The 20,964-nt window shown below is 48.5% G+C and overlaps 1 protein-coding gene across 1 annotated transcript in view; it reads left to right on the top strand.

Annotated features, from left to right (window-relative positions):
• Positions 1 to 510: 510 nt before the first annotated feature.
• Positions 511 to 20,964, top strand: part of ANKRD33B (ankyrin repeat domain 33B) — a 93,358-nt gene continuing 72,904 nt past the window's right edge. The window contains exon 1 of the mRNA XM_032625798.1: positions 511 to 1,053. Coding sequence (XP_032481689.1) covers positions 688 to 1,053 — 366 coding nt within the window. The 5' untranslated portion in view covers positions 511 to 687. The remainder of the gene's footprint in view (positions 1,054 to 20,964) is intronic.

The following is a 20,964-nucleotide window of genomic DNA, read 5'->3' as shown; positions in this document are numbered from 1 at the left end:
CCGGAGCCCAGACTCCTGGGAAGATGCAAAAACGGGCTCCGAGCCTCGGACGCTGAGAAACTTCCCCCACCCCAGCCCGGAGGCCTGACGCCCTGGGCGGCTCCGGGCCTCGGGGATCTGGGCGTTCCCGACGCCAGGGCAGGCTCAGCCCGCGGCGTCCTCCGACCCCTACCTTCGCCCTCATCCCCCGGGCCGCCGGAGGGGAGGGGCGGGGCCGCCCGCCACAAGGTCGTTCGGGTTCTGTAGTTATTGCTTCTGGTTCTCCCGCGCGTGCATTTCTCCGCTCCCCGGCAAAGCAGCCGGGTGCGCTGTCCCCGCGGGGCCGAGGAGCAGCTGCTTCGCTCTTAACTTTTGCCAGGATCGGGCCTGCGGGCTCGGGACCCGGGGCGCGCGCCTCCTCCTGCGCGGCCGCCCCGCCGGGTCCCCGCCCCCCACCCCACCCCCAGCCAGCCGGCCGCGCTCAGAAAGCCCCCGCGGCTCCGCCCACTCCTTAGGGGCTTTCTTCAGCCTCCAGCGACGGGAGTCCTGGAGCGCAGCCGCCGGGCGCGCGTTTCCGCCGAGCTGGGGCGCGCAGAGCATTGCTTTTCTGGGGCCACCAGAGACAAGAGGCGGTGACCTCGGTGCGCGCCCCGCGTCCCCGGCTCCTGGCCAGCTCCCCGGCCCCCGGCCCGCGACCCGGCCGCCAGCATGGTGCTGCTGGCCGGGCCCGGGCCGGAGGGCGGCGGGGCGCGCCGCGTGTCCCCGCAGTCGCCGTCCCCACCCCGGGACGCGCAGGCCGGGGAGGACCCAGCTGACTTCGAGGAGTACGAGGACTTCTCGAGTCTGCCCGACACCCGCAGCATCGCCTCGGACGACTCCTTCTACCCTTTTGGAGGCGAGGAGGAGTACAGCTCCGTGAGCGCGGAGAGCGTCCCGGAGGCCGTCCCGGAGGCCGTCCCGGAGGCGGCGACCCTCCTGCGCGCCGCCTGCGCCAACGATGTGGGGCTGCTGAGGGCGCTGGTGCGGCGGGGGCCCAGCGCCGAGGAGGTGCAGGAGACCGACCGCAACGGCCGGGTAAGCGGGCGTCCCCGCAGGTTTCGGGTGCCCTCCGCGTACCTCCTATTGCCCGCGCCACCGGATCCTGACTCTGTCCAGCGCCCGCGGTGAACCCTTTTCCTCGCTCTCTGGGCGTGGGGCACGTGTGGAGCCCTGGGTGGCCTGCCCATCCCGGGCTGGGGGTGGGGCGGCACGATTGATCTGCCTGAGGTCACAGCGCCGCGGGGGCCAACGCTAGTCCCGGCGTGCTCACCGCAGCCCCCTCTCGTTTCCCGCCCCCGGAGTCCTCTTACTCCTGCCTGGGGCCCGCGCCGGGATCCGGGTTGGAAGCCTCTCGCCGGTTCCCTTCACCCTCAGTCCCCTCTGACCGTCATCCTTGCTCGCCTGCCGGGGAGAGCCCTTCTGCCCAGAGCCCCACTTGTCCCCAGTCCTCGGCCCTCGCGCTGCCCCTGCACTTTCCCTTCCACGCCCGAGCGCGGATCGGCTTGTTCCTGCCCCCCGGGTTCGGAGTTTCCTCTGGGACCCGCTGCTTACCCGTACCCCTCCCCCCTCCCACGCCCGGCCGCTCCTGGTGACCCACGCGGTGACCTGCCAGCGTGATGTCTGACTTGGCTGTCTGCACGGTCACCGCGGAGAGCCAGGCCCCGGGGAGGGCCGCGGAGGGGCGCGCGCCCAGTAGGTAAGGCAGGCGGGCGTGGAGGCGGGGAGAGGCACGGGGTACGCATCAGTCAGGGCGAGACTCAGAGACGATGAGAAACACTTAGAAAAAGTTGGCTTGAGAGGAACTGGCTCTCACAACACAACCCACCAAAGCAGCTGGAGGGGAAAACCAAAGGGTGCCCACGGTGGCCAAGTGCCCGTGGTCTGTGCTGTGTGCCTACTGGCAGAGATCTCACCTGATTGTCACATTCCCCGGTCCCCGGGGGATCCGCAGCCTCAGCTTGGCACAGATCGGGAGGGAAAGTGCTTTTGCTCGGGAGCCCACGCCTGATAAGAAAGATGTGCATTTCCTTGGGAACTGGTGGGACCCTGTGCCTTTGGTTTATCTCAGGGGGCCGGCTGGTTCGCCCCCGACTGTGGTCTGGGCCCGGTTTAGGCAGACAGGAGCCCTTAGGCAGACAGGAGCCCCGGGGAGGGTCATTTTCTGCTGCTCCACGTATGGTCTAACTTGACACAGCATTTGAACTTGGGGAAGGTTCTGCACTTGGTGTGATGTGTCAGGTGGTGCCGGCCCTGAGGCCCCTAGGGCTGGGGGAGCTAACCTGGGGTCTTCGTGGGCAGATCACCCTGGTGGCGCTGGGACACCCGGCAATGACTGCACCTCAGCCCTCCCTCTGGTGGCCAGGCAGTGGGTGCTGTTTCTGCTGGCTCTGCTTTCACTTTTACTGAGGTGGCTTTTCACAAACAGATGCTTATGTGAGACCTCACTTTGCTGAAGCAGGTACCCAGGGCTGCTTTAAAGGAGGCCCGCTAAGCATCAGGAAGAACACGGGTGGGGTAGGTCTCTCCCGGGTTTCAGGCAGCCTGGGGTCTCCAGTGGGCAGGGGTGGGTCTGGCTCACCCAGCCCCCACTCTGAGGCTCCACTGGGCTGGGCTTTGTTTTTTCCTTTGGGGCCAAAAAATAAAAGTTGGAAAACAGCTGCATTGGAGACCACTGAGAACAGCGTAAACCATCCCCAAGGGGCTTGAGTTTCTGGGCCACTTTGAAAGCCCCTCCCTCAGTGCAGAGTCAGAGGAGGCTGGCTCCATCTTCTGAGTACCCCTCTGCCTCAGTTTACCCGTTGTGATGTAGGGCTGACAGCAGTTCCAACCTCCCGGGGTTGTGAGCATGAGATGCCCTAACACACAGCACTCTGACATGGCCGTGTTTACTGTCTTGTCCTGTTTTTCACTCACCTACCTTCTCCTTGCTCGGAAGAGCCATCCTCCAGCTTTTTATCTTTTTTCCTTCGGCCAGGCAAAGCTCTTTTTCTCTCTGCTTTTGCCCTTGATGAAAGAGCCTCCCTTTGTTTTTCTGCTTTGAGTCTCCTTTCTGCTCCCCACCAAATCTGGATGGAGAAATGGCACTCGGCCCACCAACAGCAAGACCCCCAGTTCTTTTATCTTCTGATCAGAAGGAGAGCGTCCTGGGTTCTGGGCTTTGAAGGCGTGAGGCGAGAGCTTCTGTTCTTCCCAGTGGCTTCTTGATGCTATTATCAAACAGCCTCTGTCTATTCTGAAACACTTTGAAAGAATAAAGTGTCTCAAGGTCCAAAACGTGACCCTGTAGCGAATGGGAAAATGAGTGGTTATTGCAGACCTACTGTGTGCAAAGCACCGTTTGGCGCTGCAGGAGACTCCAAGGTGAATCAAACAGTCTCTGCCTTTTAGTTGAGGAAGAACTCAGAGTAACAGTACCCAGTGCTTAGATAGTAATAGTACTCAGTGCTTATTGCCAAAGGCAGGATGTGAGAGGGACCCTATAATGATGCAGAGCAAATGTCTTGGAAGCAGGGAGCTGAGGACAATTCTGGAAGCCCAGCAAGGGGAGCCTTTTGGAGATGGTGGTGGGAAGACATTCTAGCCAGACAGATGGAACGAAGGGGGTGGTGGCAAGTGCCGTGTGGTTGGTCGCAGTGCAGGATGATGTGGGTGCTAAAGCCCGAGAGGCTTCCCGGGGCTAGCTGATGAGAGGCTGGCCTGGAGCAGCCGGCTAAGAAACAGGAAATCAGGACACAATGTGGTTTCAGCGTGCCAGGGTCTGGCCTTGGGGCTGTGGTGTGCCTCCCCAGATGGCCATTCGGCTCATTCACTCACTGCCTTCAGGTTCTGGTCTTAAGGGCATCTCCTCAGGGAGACCTTTCCTCCCATGCCTAGCTAAGCCAGTGGCACTGGGAGCTGGGGAGCACAATCCAGGTGTTCAGAGACTAAGGGCTGAAATTGTATATAGGTAGGGTGGTCATCTGAGAGGACACGTGACATTCAAGTAAAAATGTAGAGAAGATAACTCGGGAAGAGCACTCCAGACAGAGGGCACAGCATGTGCAAAGGCCCTGAGGCAGGAGCCCTTTGGGACTGGTCTATGATTAGTAGCAGTAAAAAAGCTTACAGAGAGCCCAAGAGCTTTTGCTGGAGGAGCGAGGTAATTGCATTAACTATAGAATTACAGGTGCTGCCGGCAGCAGCTTCGCAGAAGAAAAATGTCTCTAAATGTTTTTTTTGGGGGGGCGGTGTTTTTGTTGAGCTGTTTATCTCTGGTCAGTTAAGAAGAGAATTTTCCTGAGCTGACAGAGGTTTCATTTGGTTGGAGTAACTAAGGATCATGTTTGTTTTAAGGTGTGTTCTTTCCTGGCTCCTGAGGTTTGTAGAATTTCGGGCGTGGCTCAGCACAGTCTTCTAAAATATTTATTGCTCTAAAAGGATGGCGCAACTGAATATGCAACCTGTAAATATCTGTCAAACAATTCTTCAGCAATATTCAAAGTGTGCTCTGCTGTCTCGTACATTTATGCCTGTTTTGTTCCCACTGACACTGGGGCAATGGAAGCTACCACACTTCTTCTTAATTCTTCACTTCTCTCTCAAGGTTCAGCCTTACAGCCCTGACAGCTCTGCAGACAGTACTGAAACCAAAGGAAGTGTCTGTGCTGTGTTCACTGTTACAGAACGGCAGTTTGAATGTCAGGCAGCTGCTCTTGAACCAAATTAGGCCCAATTATGCTAAATTTAAAATATTGTACTCCTCTCTTTTCTTTTTAATTTATTTTTATTTATTGATTTTTGGCCATGCCCCGAGGCTTGCAGGATTTTAGTTTCCCTACCAGGGATTGAGCCCTGGCCCCCGGCAGTGGAAGCGTGGAGTCCTAACCACTGGACCGCCAGGGAATTCCCACTCCTTTCTTGATGTAATTCTTCTCGTGCATGTTTAAATTCCAGGGCCTCTTGCTGAAGTCTTTTGAAGGCCTCTCCAGCCATTTGCTCTATGGCTCAGGAAGGCCCACACTGCAGACCCAGTATGGGGGTGTCTCCCTTTGCTCCTGGGGGGCTTAAATGTTTCATAGATTTGTAGCAGTGACTGGGACCTTTAACTTGACATATACGTGAGAAATGTTTTATTTCTGTTTTTGTTGGTTTTTTGAATGCCATAGTAAGATTTATAAACTTTGGAATCACCTTTCCCTAAAATGAGAATCAAGTTTGAACTCACACCCGCTTCTGCATTTACCAGGCCTCAGTATTCATGGGCTTGCATGCGCTTAGAACTGGCTAGTTGGTACTGAAAGTGAATTCTGGCCTCAGGCCTCCATACGTCTGTCGAGGGTCATCCAGCAGAGAAGGAGCCTGGCTTTGCTGTTGAGGGATGTATCAGTATGTTAGTGTGTTAGCTGCACATTCTGAAGTGTGGGAAGGGGGGTGAGAAGGGAGAATAAGCAGATTAGACTGGGAGCCCAGGGGGCCAGACCAGGGAAGCTGGAGTGAGCCTGGGAAAGCCTGGGCTTGGATCGGGCAGGCTGACAGGTGTTGGCCTCTTCCTTTCTCCACTGACCAAGATGGCCGCTCTGGGCCCAGAAGCAGTTGAGAGGCTCATTTGTTTTGTTTTTTTCATTTTTTTAAAAAAAAGGACACAGTTTTTTAAAGAGCAGTTTGAAGTTCACAGCAAAATTGAGAGGAGGGCACAGAGATTTCCCATATACCCCCTTACCCAGCCCCCCAGGCACATCCTGCCCCGTGCCCCCATTGTCAACATCCCCCGTCAGAGTGGTACATTTGTTAGAACTGATGAACCTACGCTGACACATCCTAATAGCCAAAGTCCACAGCTTACATTAGGGTTCACCGTTAGTGTTGGACATTCTGTGGGTTTGGACAATGCGTAATGATGCTTATCCATCACTGTAGTATCATATATTGTCCCATGTGTTCTTCATGTAAGTGTATCAGTTATCTATGGCCACAGCAATGCTGCATAACAAATAACTGTGAAACCTCATGGGTGTATACACTGGTCACATTTTGCTAAGGGTGGCCCAGCTCAGCCAGTCTCAGCTGGATTTGCTTTTAGCTGGGGTTGGCTGCAGATGGCAGGACTGGGAAGGTCTTGGCTGGGGTGGCTGGTCTCTGCTGCATGTGATTTCTTGTCCTCCAGCAGGCTGGCCCAGGCTTGTTCTCCGCGGCAGGGGCAGGGCTCCCAGGAAGCAAGCAGAGCAAATAAGGTTCAGCGTCAATTCTGCTGAAGGAAGTTACAAAGCCAAGCCCAGGTTTACCCTCTAAGTGTGAATTTGCTTTTGTTTGTAATGAATGCTATTCACTAACCCTAAGCATTTCTGTTTACCTAAAATTTATTTTTATTGAAAAACATTTCAGATAGGTGCCCAAGAAGAGGATATCAAGACCCTCCCATGTCCTAATCATTCAGCATCAACAAGCGTCAGCCCCTGAAGGCCGGTTTTAATTTTGATGGAAAGGGTTATATAGGATTTAATGCTGCTTTTGGGGTGTGTGTGTGTATGAAGGTTTCAGGAACCTAGGAGGACCACTGTCAGGGGGTTTTGAAGCTGGAATGGATTTTAGAGGCTAGTGGTTCCCATCATTTTGTAGTAGAAGAAAGTGGGGCTCAGAGAAGAGGGCAGCTAGATGTATCAGGGGAGCTGGGTTCTAGAATGACCCAGAAGCTATTCATGATCCTTCTTTTGATCCCCCATGGGCCTCTCCAAGGGGCTTCTGAGCTTCCCCCCTTTACCTCCTGGCTGCCCATGAGGAATGGGCTACCTAGAAATTCTGTGAGGTGGTTTGGGTGATTTTGAACATTTGATTTCTTTTCCACCCTATGCTTGTAAAGGAGACTAAGGCAGGTGTTATAAAAATCTAAAACAATAAGAGAGCTTAGGGACCCTTTTGGAACCTCATTTATTCATCTAACATTCATATCAATATAATATGTGAGCTATTATTCAAAGCTATTTTGAATGACAACTTCTAGTAGATACGGCTACAGTTTAGGAAAAGCTTTAAATGTTATTTAGCTAATTGTAAGTTCAATTCCTCCAGTCAGACCTTTAGATCGGTAACTAATGGTTATAGAATTGTTCAGATTTTCTCTTTCTTCCTGAATCCACTATGGTAACCTCTATTTTTCTAGGAAACTGTTCCATTTTTTTTTTCCCTGAGTTTTAAAGGTTAATAGTATGAAGTTTTTACAGAGTTCTCTTTTTAATCTCTGCTATAACATTATTATATCCTGTTTTTCTACATTTTTGAATTTATGCTGTTTCTCTTTTGTGACATATTGTCAAAAATATTTTATTAGTCTTTTCAGAGAATCAACTTTTGTTCTGGATCTGTTTCCTTCCTCACTATTTCATCAATTTCTGCTTTTCTTTTTATTCCTTCCTTCAGGTTTGTTCTACATGTAACTTTCAAAGTATCACTTCCATTTTTTTTCCCCACAAGTTTTGATATGTAATATTTTATTATTGTTGTGTTCTCATTTACGTTATGATTTCCTCTTTTTCTGACCTAGAAGTTATTTAGAATGGTGTTTAAATTTTTTAAATACATATTGTTAAGCTTTATTAAAATATTTATTTATTTATTTTGGCTGTGTTGGGTCTTCGTTTCTGCACGTGGGCTTTCTCTAGTTGCGGCGAGCGGGGGCCACTCTTCATTGCGGTGCACGGGCTTCTCATTGTGGTGGCATCTCTTGTTGCGGAGCACGGGCTCTAGGCGCACCGGCTTCAGTAGTTGTGGCGCGTGGGCTCAGTAGTTGTGGCTCATGGGCCCTAGAGCGCAGGCTCAGTAGCTGTGGCGCACGGGCTTAGTTGCTCCGTGGCATGTGGGATCTTCCTGGACCAGGGATCGAACCCGTGTTGCCTGCAATGGCCCGCAGATTCTTAACCACTGCGCCACCAGGGAAGTCCCTAAAGTAATTTTTAAAACTTGATTCAGAGACTATGGTCTGCATGATATTTTGAAATTTCTTGAGACTGGCTTTACAGCCTACTGGGCCAGTAATTCTAAATCATAACCATGTGACATTTTATGATTTCTCCAAATTAACTCAAAACAGTTCCATATGTAAAACAATATGTAATTCCCTTTAATTAAAGGAAATAAGAAGGATGTAGAGAAGTGTTAAAATATGTGAACAAAGGAAATAGGCTTCATTCCAGATGGTTGGGAAGTAATTCTTTTAGACAGCTGGTCGAATGAAGGTGTATATATGGCTCTGTGTGTGTGTGTGTGTTCTTACGAGGTCGGATTTTATGATGAAGTAGGATGTTAAGAATCCTTGATGTCACTCAGTGTGTGTGTACAAAAAGAATAGAGACTGTTTTTAATGGTGTTCCTGAATTTGAAAGACAGTTGAAGGTGGCATTTACTTATTTATTTCTTCTAAGTCAGAGACACAGAAATTCGGGTAGACGTGAAATCCCGAGCGACAGTTGGCTTGGTGGCAAAATGGGATTAGAGTGGTGGGATTTGAGAGCAATTTCAAAGTAACAGAAAAGCAATGTGTGCTTACAAAGGCACATCTACATCAGCTCCGAGGAAGTTCACTCCCAAAGTAGGCATGTGATACGGCGGAGAACCAAGCATTTCCCTCTGGCTTCTGTTTCTGAAACTTAACTGACTCTTGGGTTAGAGGCCACCCCTGGTGAGGGACATCCAGCAGAGGGGGGTGTGGAGATGAGGCTGCCGAAGAGGCACGAGCCCTGCTCAGGGGCAGTGCCTGCCCAGTAAAGGGTGTTAAATTCACAGTAGTACATTTTCCGGAACAAGGGAAGACACGTGAAGTCAGTTTAAAAATAAAGGAAGTTGGAGAAATTAGGCTGAGTGAAAAAGAGTCCATCTCTAAGGATTATATGCTGTACGGTTCCGTTTATGTAACCTTCGCAAAGTAATGCAGTTGGAGGGATGGAGAACAGATTAGAGGTTGCTGAGGTTAGAGCTTTGGGGAGAGGAGTGGGTGGTACTCTAACCGGGACAGGCCTGCTTCTAGATTGTGTTGGTGGTGGTTATGGGGAGCTGCACGAGGGTTAAAATGGCAGAGAACCCCCCCCGCCCCCCCCCCCCCACACACACACGTGACTGGGGACACCTGAACAAGCTCTGTGGATTTCAGCCACGGCCATTTCATGATGTTCTTGTACTGTAGTTATGCAAGGTGCTGGTATTGGGGAAGAACGCCCAAGGGGGCAACTTCCTGCCAGTCTATCACTATTTCAAAATCAAAAGTTTAGTAAAAATGAAGGAAGGCATGCATTACCTTTAATCTGCAGCCCTATTGCACGAATACACTGGATTTTGGAAGCTAAAGCAGGATCAGAGCTGGTTAGTACGGCGGAAGTGGGACCAACTGGGAATATTGGGTGTTTGAACTACTGCTACTCGAGTGTGGTAAAACGAGTTAGCAGCATGGCTTCCTCTGGGCGTTTTTCCCAAATGCAGGATCCCAGGTCCTCCCTAGACATACAGAACCAGAATCGACGCTCACTTTAAGCTGGTCTTGGTGATTGGTATGTACGCTTGTTGGAAGAGCTCTAGAACTTTATCCTGAGAGTAGAAAACAAGTGTGGTGGCCAAAGATAGCAGGCTTAGGTTGGTCACGTGATCCTGGACAAATCACATGATCTTTCCATCCTCAATTTCCTCTAGATCCCCATCTAGAAAACGGGGATGCTTTTTACGAGGCTAACAACACCTCACAGAGGTTCTAGGGCCTAAAAAAGTGACTTGCACGTACAGTGGGTACCACGTCATGGGCGCCTAGTGAGTGCAGCTGTTGTTTCTATGGGTGAGTTAGCCTCAAGATGCGTTTCCAGTCCTGCTGTTTCAATTTCAGCCAAGGGAAGAGATGGGAGCACATGAAACCTCTAGCCAAAGAGGAGTGGTTGAGAAAATGGTGTGTCCGCTTGGTAAGGACCCCTTTGTAAATGTAGACATTAGTTAAGAGGGTCGATCTCCTGTTACGTGTTCATACCGCAAGGAAAGTGGCAATTGGAGCCATGGGTGCAGGTGAAGCAGGGCGGGAGCGGGCGGAGGGGCAGGGCAGGGGCTGGGGCCACATCTGGGCACATCTGGGGAGCACCTGTGATTGCGGGTGCGGGGAGGCAGAGGCTTGGAGGCGAATGAGCGGGCTCCAGACTGATGACCAACAAGGAAGCAGAGCACCCCAAGCAGGGCAGAGATAACCATTGTGCCAGGGACGGTCACGAGCCCTTGTCCTTTCTTCAGCATTTCCCGTGAGTTCAAGTTAGGGCAGAGCTCCGGATGGGAGCCCTCGTGCATCCCGGGACTTTCAGGGCCTGATTCCGTCGTGATGTCCTGCCGTGAGCAAGCAGCTGCTATGGGTCCCCAAAGTTTCCTTCCATTTCTGCTTCTCCTCCACTTTGTCAAGACAGGCATCCCCAAGGGGCTGGCCCTGCCCACTCCGATCAGGAGGGCCAGGCTGCATCGCTGCCTTCTAGACCTTCCAGCTCTTGTATTTGGAAAACACAGTAGTCGTGCGCTAAAAATAGCAGTGGTGACACAGCTGCCGGGAAGGTTTCGCGGAGCTGTGAGTCAGGCCTCCTTTCCTTGGTCATAGGAAATGGGTGGGTTTCTAGGAAGTGAATTCCATGTACAGCGGCGCCGGGATGGCCCGATGGCCAGCTGGGGCTGAGCAGTCCTTGTGTCACCTGACGACGCTTCTCCCTGCTGACCGTCGTGCTTCAGATGATCCAGTGCTTTGGGGAGCCAGTTCATCCACAGTGAAAAGGGACACAGGAGACACTGCAGAGCAGGGGAAAGAGTGACTCAGGTGTGTCTTGTCACCTACACGTTCCTCCTCTTTTGAGGTCCCCAGGCTCAACCTCCATGTGCTGTGATGTCCTGCCGTGAACAAGCGGCTGCTATGGGTCCCCATATGGTGGGAGGCATCCACTGGCCCTACAGAGGGATCAACTTGCTCTGGTCTGCCCAGGATTTTCTCATGTTGGCACAGAAAGTCCCACATCCTGGGAAACCCCTGTGCCCCTGGCCAGCTGGGGTGGTTGGTCACCTACCTAGGAAAGCTACTCCCGTGTTGGGGCCACACATAGTGTCACCTCAGAGAAGCTGAAAGGCCCACTGAATGCAGAATTCCTCCTTTAGCGGAATCTGGAAACCCTACTTTGGAGGAAACCTGCTGCATTAAGCTATGGTATCTGGGGCACACCCACTGGGAGGGAAGCTTTTGCCTAAATGCAATCGCTTAGACTGGGTTCTTTGATCACAGGACAGAGCTGTCTCCCAAGGGAGACATTATCTTGGGAGGCTTTGGGGAGACAGCAGAGCCCTTGATCGGGGGGCGCGGGGGGGGGCATGGCGGGAGGGCCTGGAGCGGGGTTAAGTCTCCACTGCCATACATGAAAAGTAGAATAAATACATTTTTCTAAGAAATTCAGCTACTTAAAATGCACCAGGGAATCTCTGGTGAATTTGTTTTTGATAGAAATAATTATTTAAAAATGTTGTTCGGTGTAAACAAATCTAAATCCTTTGGGTTTGTTTAGAATGAGGTACAAGTGTATGGCGTTAACTCGTTTCATTTGTGAAAGGCAGTGAGTTACGATGATTCTGCTAATAATACTGTTGGGTCCAAGAATACTTAAGATACTGTTACATTGTTTTTTTTTAAATAACCTAAGGTTAATTTGGTTGAGGGGCCTTTGAAAATAACTGAAAACTCCTCAACATTCTGTTTGCACCTGGCAAGTTCCATCTGTCAATCTGCAAATGGCTTGATTTCAGCATAAGTGTTTTAGCAAATGCGTGGAGTCTGTCTTTCCTTATCAATAGCATGCATACTTTAGAAAAAAGTCAAAGTAAGAAGAAAAAAGACTTGTTTTTCAAAGAAGTGGATATTCCTGAACGTCGAGTATTAAAACAGGTTTTAGTGCATTTGGGCTGCTGTGACAGTATACCACAGACTGGGGGGCTTATGAAAATCAGACATTTATTTCTTACAGTTCTGGAGGCCGAAGTCAAAGGTCAGGGCCCTGCGGATTCCGTGTCTGGTGAGGGCCCGATATTCCTGGTTCGTAGATGGCCGTCTTCTGTCTGTGTCCTCACCGGACAGAGCAGGGGAAGGAGGTCTGTGGGGTCTCTGTAGGGACAGTCATCCACCCTCATGACCTAATCACCTCCCAAAGGCCCCATCTCCTAGGACCATCACACCTGGGGGTTAGGATTTCAGCATATGAATTTCGGGGGGACACAAACATTCAGTCGAGAGCAAAACACATCAACTACTGAAGGAATCAGTAAAAAAAAAAAAAAAAAAAAAAGCATTTAAAGTGTCTTTCCACTTGAAGAAGAGGTACATAATTTTTCAAAATTTGCTATGTGTATGACTTTCATTCAGAAAATTCCAGAGTCCCTATGTGGAAAATTGGATGGGTTTACATAAAGAGAATCTCCACATCTAAAAATAGGGAATCCTGCTATTCTGTGATTTAAAACAAAAGTTCAGATGAATAAAATGAAATCATTGAAAATTAAGTAGTCACAAGATGCTTAGAAATAGAAAAAAAAAAAAGATTCTCAAAGAAAACAGAGCCTTTGAAGTTCTAAGTGATGGGAAATCCCCAAAATGCCAAATAAAAGGAAATAATCTAAAAAGGAAAGTGAAGAAAATGGATTGTTTTTAAAAAAGCAGTATTGATATATAATTCACATACTATACAATTCACCCATTTAAAACCGTACAATTAAGTGATTTTTTTAGTATATTCACAGATACGGGCAGGCATCACTGCAGTCCATTTTAGGACATTTTCATCACCTCAGAAAGAAAACTTGTACCCTTCGGCTGTCACTCCTCTATTCCCCATTCCCTCCAGCCCTAAGCAACCATTAGCTCCTTTCTTTGTTTACATTACTTATAAAAGGGTTTTTATGAAAGATGAACTATATGCCAACATATCTTGACAGTTTTCTCAGCAAAGGAATACAACGTCCATCTCCACAAGAGGTGCCTGCCAGACAGGGTGACGTGTGTGGGTTCTGCCTTCAGGGTCTTAACTGTAAGTTTCCTATAAATTACGGTGTATGATAAAAAATTACGTTTTTTACAAAGTATGCAAAGCCCCAAACTTGAACCATTTCACGGTGAGCCTTGGGCCGAGCTGTCCTTTTGTTCACCTCTACTTGGGCTTGCTGACCTGTCGCTGAGGTCCTCAAAGTGTGGCCTCCGTTCAGCAGTGTTGGTGGCACCTGGGGCCTCGTGACTCGGGAACTCTGTTGAACAGGTCAGCACTCTGTTCAACAACCTCCCAGGGGATTCTCACGCGCACATTGGGTACCACTGCTCGACTGCATTTCCATCTTCTGTTTAATGTTTCTGCCAGCTCTGCCTAGGATGCTCTCTTTCCACCTGGGCACGGCCTGGCCGTCTAAATATTTTGAAGAGACGATGGAGGGCCAGCCTGGCTTTGCCCTTGTCCGGGTTTTCGGGGCAGGAGACGTGGGAAGTGCCCAGTGAAGGCCGTGGATGGACTGTCACCGCCGTCCCTGCCCCTCTGAGTGCAAACCCCTCCCCCAGTGGGCTTGGTCCCCACTTGCCCCTGACCCGGCCACTGTCCACTGCCGCCTCTCACGGCCTCTTCCCTCTCTTTCCCGTCTTACATCTTTGGATCTCTTCTGTCATAAAAAAGAACACACACGCACAAACTCCGGACAAGCCCAAGACTCACTTGTCTGCAGGCTCCTGAAGTTCTCTGCTTCCCAAGGCCAAGGGTGTGCGGGGCTGGCGGGTGCCTGCCCGGTGCCCAGTCTTGACCCGGGGGCTCGGGGGCTCTCCTGCCCCAGCTCGCTCTGTTCCGGCACCTTCTCTGGCTGCCCCTGCAGCTCAGTCTTCAGCTTCATCGTTGGGGGTTGTGAAAGCGTCCCTTCCTGGATCCCGGCCTCACCCTCTTGATCTCTGATTTCTTCCCTCCCAGCCCACCCCTTGGACCTGCTCATGGCCGTGGCAGGGCTGCCTGCCTCCCCTCCCCCCCAGCATTTTGGGCACTGTTGTCTGCATGATCTTGACTGTGGCCTGACTGGGGGTGAAAGCATCCACTCCCTGCAGCTGGGATCATGCCTCCAGAAGCCACTTCCTGGGACTCCATAGGTCTCCCACACATTGCCCACTTCCGGTTTCCCCTGGGCCTTCTGGTTGCCACTTCTTTGCCCTGAGGCTTTCTTAACCCGCTTCTCTCTTTACTCCCTGTGGTGGCTATTTTTAAGTGTCAGCTTGGTTAAGCTATAACACCTGGTTATTCAACCAGACTAGTGCCATGAAAGTATTCTGTGCATGTGGTTAACAGCCACAGTCAGTTGACTTGAACTCAAGATGACCACGGACAGTCTGGGTGGGCCTCATCCAATCAGTTGAAGGCCTTAAGAGCAAAAGCAGGTTTCTTGGGAAGAAGGAATTCTGCCTCCAGACAGCGGCATCAGCTCCTGCCTGAGTTTCCAGCCTGCCAACCCCACCATCGTGTGAGCCAGTTCCTTAAGTGTCTGTATCCCCTGTTGGTTCTGTCTCTGCAGAAGGCTGACTCGCGTATTTCTTGGGAATCTCACTTGCTTGGCAGAGCCCCCCGGGCTTGTACAGCTGATGCCAGCTCTCAGCCCTCGACTGCTCTCCTAAGAGTCACACTTGCATTCGAGATCAACTGCAGGGTTTCTCCCGCCAACCTCCCAGCATCTTGTACTTTTCTGTGAAGTCATCCCAACGCCCCAGCCCCAACTTTGGGGCACCGTTTCTGTTGCCAAGACTTTGTGGGGATGTAACCTGTGCAGCTCCAGCGCTCTGTGTGTGAGAGGGCCTGTGTTTGGTGTGCTGCTCTGCTGTTGCTGTCTTGACATTCTTAATGACTTTGAACCTCGGGTCCCCTGTTTTCACTTGGCACTGAGGCTACAAATTATGTAGCTGACTCTGATTACCCCATGCTGTGGCTGTTCACATTTGCAACCCTGGAGGTGACCCAGCCTCGCTCAGCTCCCATTTCCAGTCGTGTTCTAAGCACTGCGCAGTCTCCAGTGATGGTCCCCACTTTTCACTGGAGTCTCACCACCTCTCTAGCTTGAGGCTTTGAGACATCTCACTTTAACAAATGTGGTACCTCCTCTCCAGTCTCCCCACTGCATCTCACCACTTTGCGGTCTGTTGTGTGACTACTGGATTTATTTTCATTTGTGTGGCTCGTGTTACAACAGCATCATCTTCAGAAGCCCTTCCTTGAAGGCCCCTGACAATAGTGTTTCAAATGCCTGCCTGATTTTCCACGGTTTCCTTTTGTGTCACAGAAGTGGGTGACTTTCTGTCCCCACAGCCATGGTAGATCCTTATTCTCCCTGGGAAACACACATCGTTCCCTTCTCTCTACTGCAAGGCAGTGTCACCTTCCCCATGAACTCCTGTGCCCCTCTCTGACTTTGGAATCTCATCACAATTTGCAATTTGTTTATGAAACTCCTTTCTTTCTGCTTAGTTTTATAACTATTTGTTGATGATTGCTGTCTCTGAGCTTGATGAGCTCCCTGAGGGAAAGTCCTCAGCATCATTCATTCAGCTTGTGTTCTCTTCAGTCAAACAGAGTTTGCTGCACATAGTAGGTGATTTGTATCTGCTTATTGGATAAAATTGGGCTAAAATTGTCTTTCTGCCAGTTATATAATCTTGATTTGAAAATACTTAAACAGATAGTTTGGGGTCTTACATTTAAGCCATTAATCATTTTGAGTTGATTTTTGTGGTTGGTGTAAGATAAGGGTCCAATTTCATTCTTTTGCAAATGGATACAGTTTTTCCAATACCATTTACTGAAGAGATTATCCTTTTTCCATTGTGTATTCTTGGTGTCTTTGTCTAAAATTAGTTGACCATACATGGTTGGGTTTATTTCTGGGCTCTCTCTTCTGTTCCATTGTTCCATGTGTCTGTTTTTGTGCCAATACTATACTGTTTTGATTACTATAGCTTTGTAATATAATTTGAAATCAGGAAGTGTGATGCTTTCAACTTTGTTCTTCTTTCTCAAGATTGCTTTGGCTAGTTGGGGTCTTTTGTGGTTCCATATGGATTTTAGGATTCTTTTTCCTATTTCTGTGAAAAATGCCATTAGAATTTTGATAGGGATTGTGTTGAATCTGTATACCTCTTTGGATAGCATGGACATTTTAACAATATTAATTCTTCTATATCTTTCCATTTATTTGTGTCTTCTTCAGTTTCTTTCGCCAATGTTTTATAGTTTTCAGTGTAAAGATCTTCACCCCCTTGGTTAAATTTATTCCTAGGCATTTTATTCTTTTTGACACCATCATAAATGGGATTGTTTTCTTGATGTCCTTCTTTGGATAGATCTTGGTTGGTGTAAAGAAATGCAGTTGATTTTTGCGTGTAGATTTTGTATCCTGCAACTTTACTGGACTTGTTTATTCTAACAGTTTTGTTTTTGGTGGAGTCTTTAGGGTTTTCTCTATATAGGATCATACCATTTGCAAACAGATAATTTTACTTCTTCCTTTCTTATTTGGATGCCTTTTATTTCTTTTTCTTGTCTGATAGCTCTGGCTAGTACTTCCAGTACTGTGTTGAATAGATATGGTGAGAGTGGTCATCCTTGCCTTGTATCAGAAGTTAGAGGAAAGACTTTCAGTTTTGCCCCATTGATTATGATGTTAGCAGTGGGCTTGCTATAATTGGCCTTTATTGTGTTGAGACTTCTCAACCTTGGCACTGCTGACATTTGGGGCTGAATAATTCTTTGTTGTGGGAGCTTTCCCGTGCATTGTAGGATGTTGAGCAGCTGCCCTGGCCTCCACCCACTGCATGCCAGTAGCACACCCGCCCTGCCCCAGTGTGACAACCAAAAATGTCCCCAGACATTGCCAAACGTCCCTGAGTGGGTGGGGGGAGCAACACCACTCCCTGCTTGAAAATTACTGAAATAGAGAATAAAGGCAGCAAAATTGTTTGAGTTGTGGACAAGAGTGCCTTTTACATGGAGAAATTCCCGAGGTTGTAGAAGGATCTAGAGTATTTGTCAAGCCTGGTTGCTCTCTCCTCCCTCTTCTCAGTGAAAGTGTGGTCAGGTGTTTTTTAAAGTGAAAGAATTCACATGGCTTAGCAGAAAATTATATCCACCAGCTCCTCCGAGTCCACAAAATGAGAGAAACCTATGATTAGAATTGCCAGCACTTGTAAACACTCCTCAGTTTCTTATTTGGAGTATTTCTGGTTAGAATCTTAACATTTGACTGTATTTTCCTTTTGAAAAATACTCGTAATTGGACAAGTTGTGCTTTTAAAAATGTAATACGAGGAGGTTAGCCCCAGGAGGCATGACACATCCACTCCAAATTTCAGAGTCTGCCTTTCACGATGATCACTCCATCTTTATCCAGACCCAGGAGGACCTTGGGGGCAGCCACTACATGCTCAGTGGACATTTAATTGATAATGAAGCTTATGAGGAGCCAGAGATGACCATTTCATGCCTAGCAAGATGGTGTGCGGTGCATTCTACCAGGAAAACTATCAAACGCTGTGCAGCAGTTCCTCCTTTAAAAAGAAATATCACAAAAAAGTGTGTACCCTGCACCAGGCACTGTTCTAGGGAACAGAGCGCTGAGCAAAGGGGGAAATTCCCATTCAGATGGGGCTCACATGCTTTTGGGGAGGAGGAGAGGTAGACCAGGCAGGGCATGGGTTATGCAGTGATGGGTGGATGCTGAAATTCTCCCTGAGGAGAGAAACTTTGAGTAAAAACACTGTGGAGGGGAGAGTCTCCCTGCATGGTTGTAGAGGAAGATTGGTCCAGGCAGATGGAGCATCAAGAACAAAGGCTGTGAGGTGGAGGACATGGAATGTTCTGGAACAGCCAGGAGGCCAGAGGGGCTAGTGGAGAATGAAGTGTGGGGGAGCCGGCAGGAGCAGTGGTCTCGTGATACTACTCAAGAGACAGACTTGGGCAACCAGTTAGAGCAGAAGAAAAAAGACCCACTTCCACTCGGATGTGAAAGTTTTAGTAATGTCTCACTGAGATCTGGTGCTCTTTCAGGAGGACGGAGTGTTCCAGGCCAGAAATTTTTTAGGATTGGTGTGGTGAACTTGCCTCTTGCATCATACCTAACTGGACTGATGCCTTTTCAATATTCATGTAATTAGATCATCAACTATTTCACGGATGCACATGGCATTTGAAACTGAGCTCCCCAAACACTGTCCTTAGAGTGACAGATCTGTTTTGGGGCTTGTCATCCGGTGTCCTTAAGCTTTGCTTTTTATTATTTGTTTGTTTGTTTGTTTATTTATGTTTTTTGGCCGCGCCGCACAGCATGCAGGATCTTAGTTCCCGGACCAGGGATTGAACCTGCGCTCCTTACAATGGAAGTGCAGTGTCTTAACCACTGGACCTCCAGCCAAGTCCCAAGCTTTGGCTTTTTAGATCTGACTTCAAGTCTGGGGGATCATTTCTTGAACAGGAAATTTAAGAATGTGATTATGTGAGTCTGTGGAGCACGAGGCTTCCCTCTTATGAAAGGAAACCCCGAGAAAAACCCCTAAAACCAAAAAACACTTCCTGGGGGCTTGTGGCTTCCCCTGTTGGCCCGTGGCCTGGCTGCCCAGAGGCCTGTCTGTCTGAGAGGTGTGCTGTGTGCCCGGTCGGAAGAGGAGGTGCTGGGCCGTGGGGTTTGACGGGTTTCCACCCGGGTTTGAGGACACCACATGGGGCATGCATCAAACAGAGAGATGCGAGGTTCTGGGGTCAGAGATTCAGGACGGCACCTCTGAGCCCTGCTAGGCCCCTCCCACATCCTTCCTCACCTGCGTGGAGGCACCCATCCATCCTCCACCCTTTCCAGATCTTCCCTGGTGCCTTCTCAGTGCCCAGGGATGATGCCTTCCGCATGCCAGGCCCTGGGCAGGAGCCTGGAGGCCCAGAGAGCTACAAGGCCTGGGGCCCCGTGCTCAAGGAACCGACAAACGGCAACATGGTCTTGAGGGTTCCTCCATGAGCTCAGTGCCACACTGAGTAGCACAGTTGACCGTTGAACAATGGGGGGTTAGCGGCTCCACCCTCCTGTGCGGTGGAAAACCCACACAACTGCCATCTCTGTCTGAAAAACAAAGGAATTGATAAGTGACTCACCCAAGGGCAGGAAGCAGAAACAGTTTGGACAGTCTGGACTCAAACCCTAGTTGTTTTGTATTCATATGTTGTGATCTCTAATCGGACAGAAACTTTCCCTCACACTTAGTTGATTTCAAGATCTGTAAAATGAAAATACATACTATATTTATTGAAAAAAGTACATGTGTAAGTGGACCTGTACAGTTCAGACCCATGGTGTTAGAGGGTCGGCTGTATTTCTTTTTTCCATTATGTGATAGTAGGAAATCATGCAACTCTACAGGAAGGAGAAAGAGCCAGGGGGTCTTTACCTGGTTGGAAGTCATTGTTTGAATCTGATACACTGTGAAAACACCATGTGTATGGGTTCCTGTAATTCAGTGTGTTTGTGTGTGTGTGTTTACATATGTGTATAATGTTTTCTTATCTCTATTTTCCATCTAGTTCATTACAACATTAGACCAACAGAATGGTTCTTGTCTGGTTTTTTCATGCTTAATTTTTTGGTGTGCTCTCTTTTGTGTGTGTGTGTGTGTGTCTGTGCTCTCTTAATGCGTAATTGAGGAAATTACTGTTGGTCTCCTGTAGTCAGAGCTGATTCAAACGGGAAAAGATTTTTCCAGTGCAAATGTGAGCCTTTTCCACTACATTTACATTTCTCTGGTCATTATCATGTGTTTTCTGGCTCTCAACAGCAGTATGTGCTTGGCTAAGAGGTTGGGAGACCCTTTTGCTTGCTGAATTTCAAGGGGCAATGAAGTTGGGGTACACGAAGGTTTCATTGGGCAGACGTTTCTGATGTTAGTGATTTGTGAAACTCCTTCTGGATAGAGCTTGATTTTTTGCCGTGAATGAATGATCACACCACCCTCTGATCCTTGCTCCTTTACTCTGACATTTAACAGTAATATTTATTAGATATTTCTTTCTGCTTCCAATAGAAATATTTAGGTGTGGAAAATGGAAAAAAAAAAAGTACAAAGGAGAAAATAAAAACAAGTGACCAGTACCTGGAGATAATGAAGTTAACATTTGGTATGATCTGTTCATCTGTTTATCTATCTCTAAAGTTTATCTTATAAATACAATTTTGGATCCTGCTTTTTTCACTTATAAGCATACTCTGAGCTCATTTCTATATTAAAAGTGCTTTAGAATCTTGATTTTTTTCAAAACCCATTTCTGTACACATCATAGTTTAGTTGATCATTTTTGGGCATTTTGGTTGTTTCTGAGATTTTGCTCTGTGAATAATGCTCTGATGAATGGATGTCTTAGTATATCTTTTATTGGCACTTGGGGCATTCCTTTTCAGATCAATTCTTAGAACGTATATTAGCTTTACGAGTATGAGCCTTTTAAAGGCCATTTTACTTTCTAGGAAGATTGTACTAATTTCTCCTTCCACCAGCAGGCAATAAAACTGCCTGTTTTGCTGTATCCTCATCATGTAGCACATTAATTATTAAAAATGTTGAAATGGCTTATTGGTCTTTGCAACATTAAAAATCATACATGCTTATTGTAAATATTCAGATAACATAGATAGGTAAAATGCCAAATATGAAAATCGCTGATCTAGAGATAATTAAATTTTTTCGATATAAGTTGAGTCCTTTCTTACGCCACATGTAATCTAACTTTTTTCCTTAGCAACTTATTGAGGCAATGTTTCCATTTCTGCACGTACACATCATTATTTTTAATTACTGCAATCTATTCTGTATTTTGGATATTTTCATTTTTTTAAACTTTTGACTTCCTGATGGACATTGAGGTTATTTCGAGTTTGTCATTTATGAGCACT

Source organism: Phocoena sinus, chromosome 3 (assembly GCF_008692025.1).
Source record: "Phocoena sinus isolate mPhoSin1 chromosome 3, mPhoSin1.pri, whole genome shotgun sequence".
Taxonomy (NCBI): domain Eukaryota; kingdom Metazoa; phylum Chordata; class Mammalia; order Artiodactyla; family Phocoenidae; genus Phocoena; species Phocoena sinus.
This window is presented reverse-complemented; position numbering and strand designations above follow the sequence as displayed.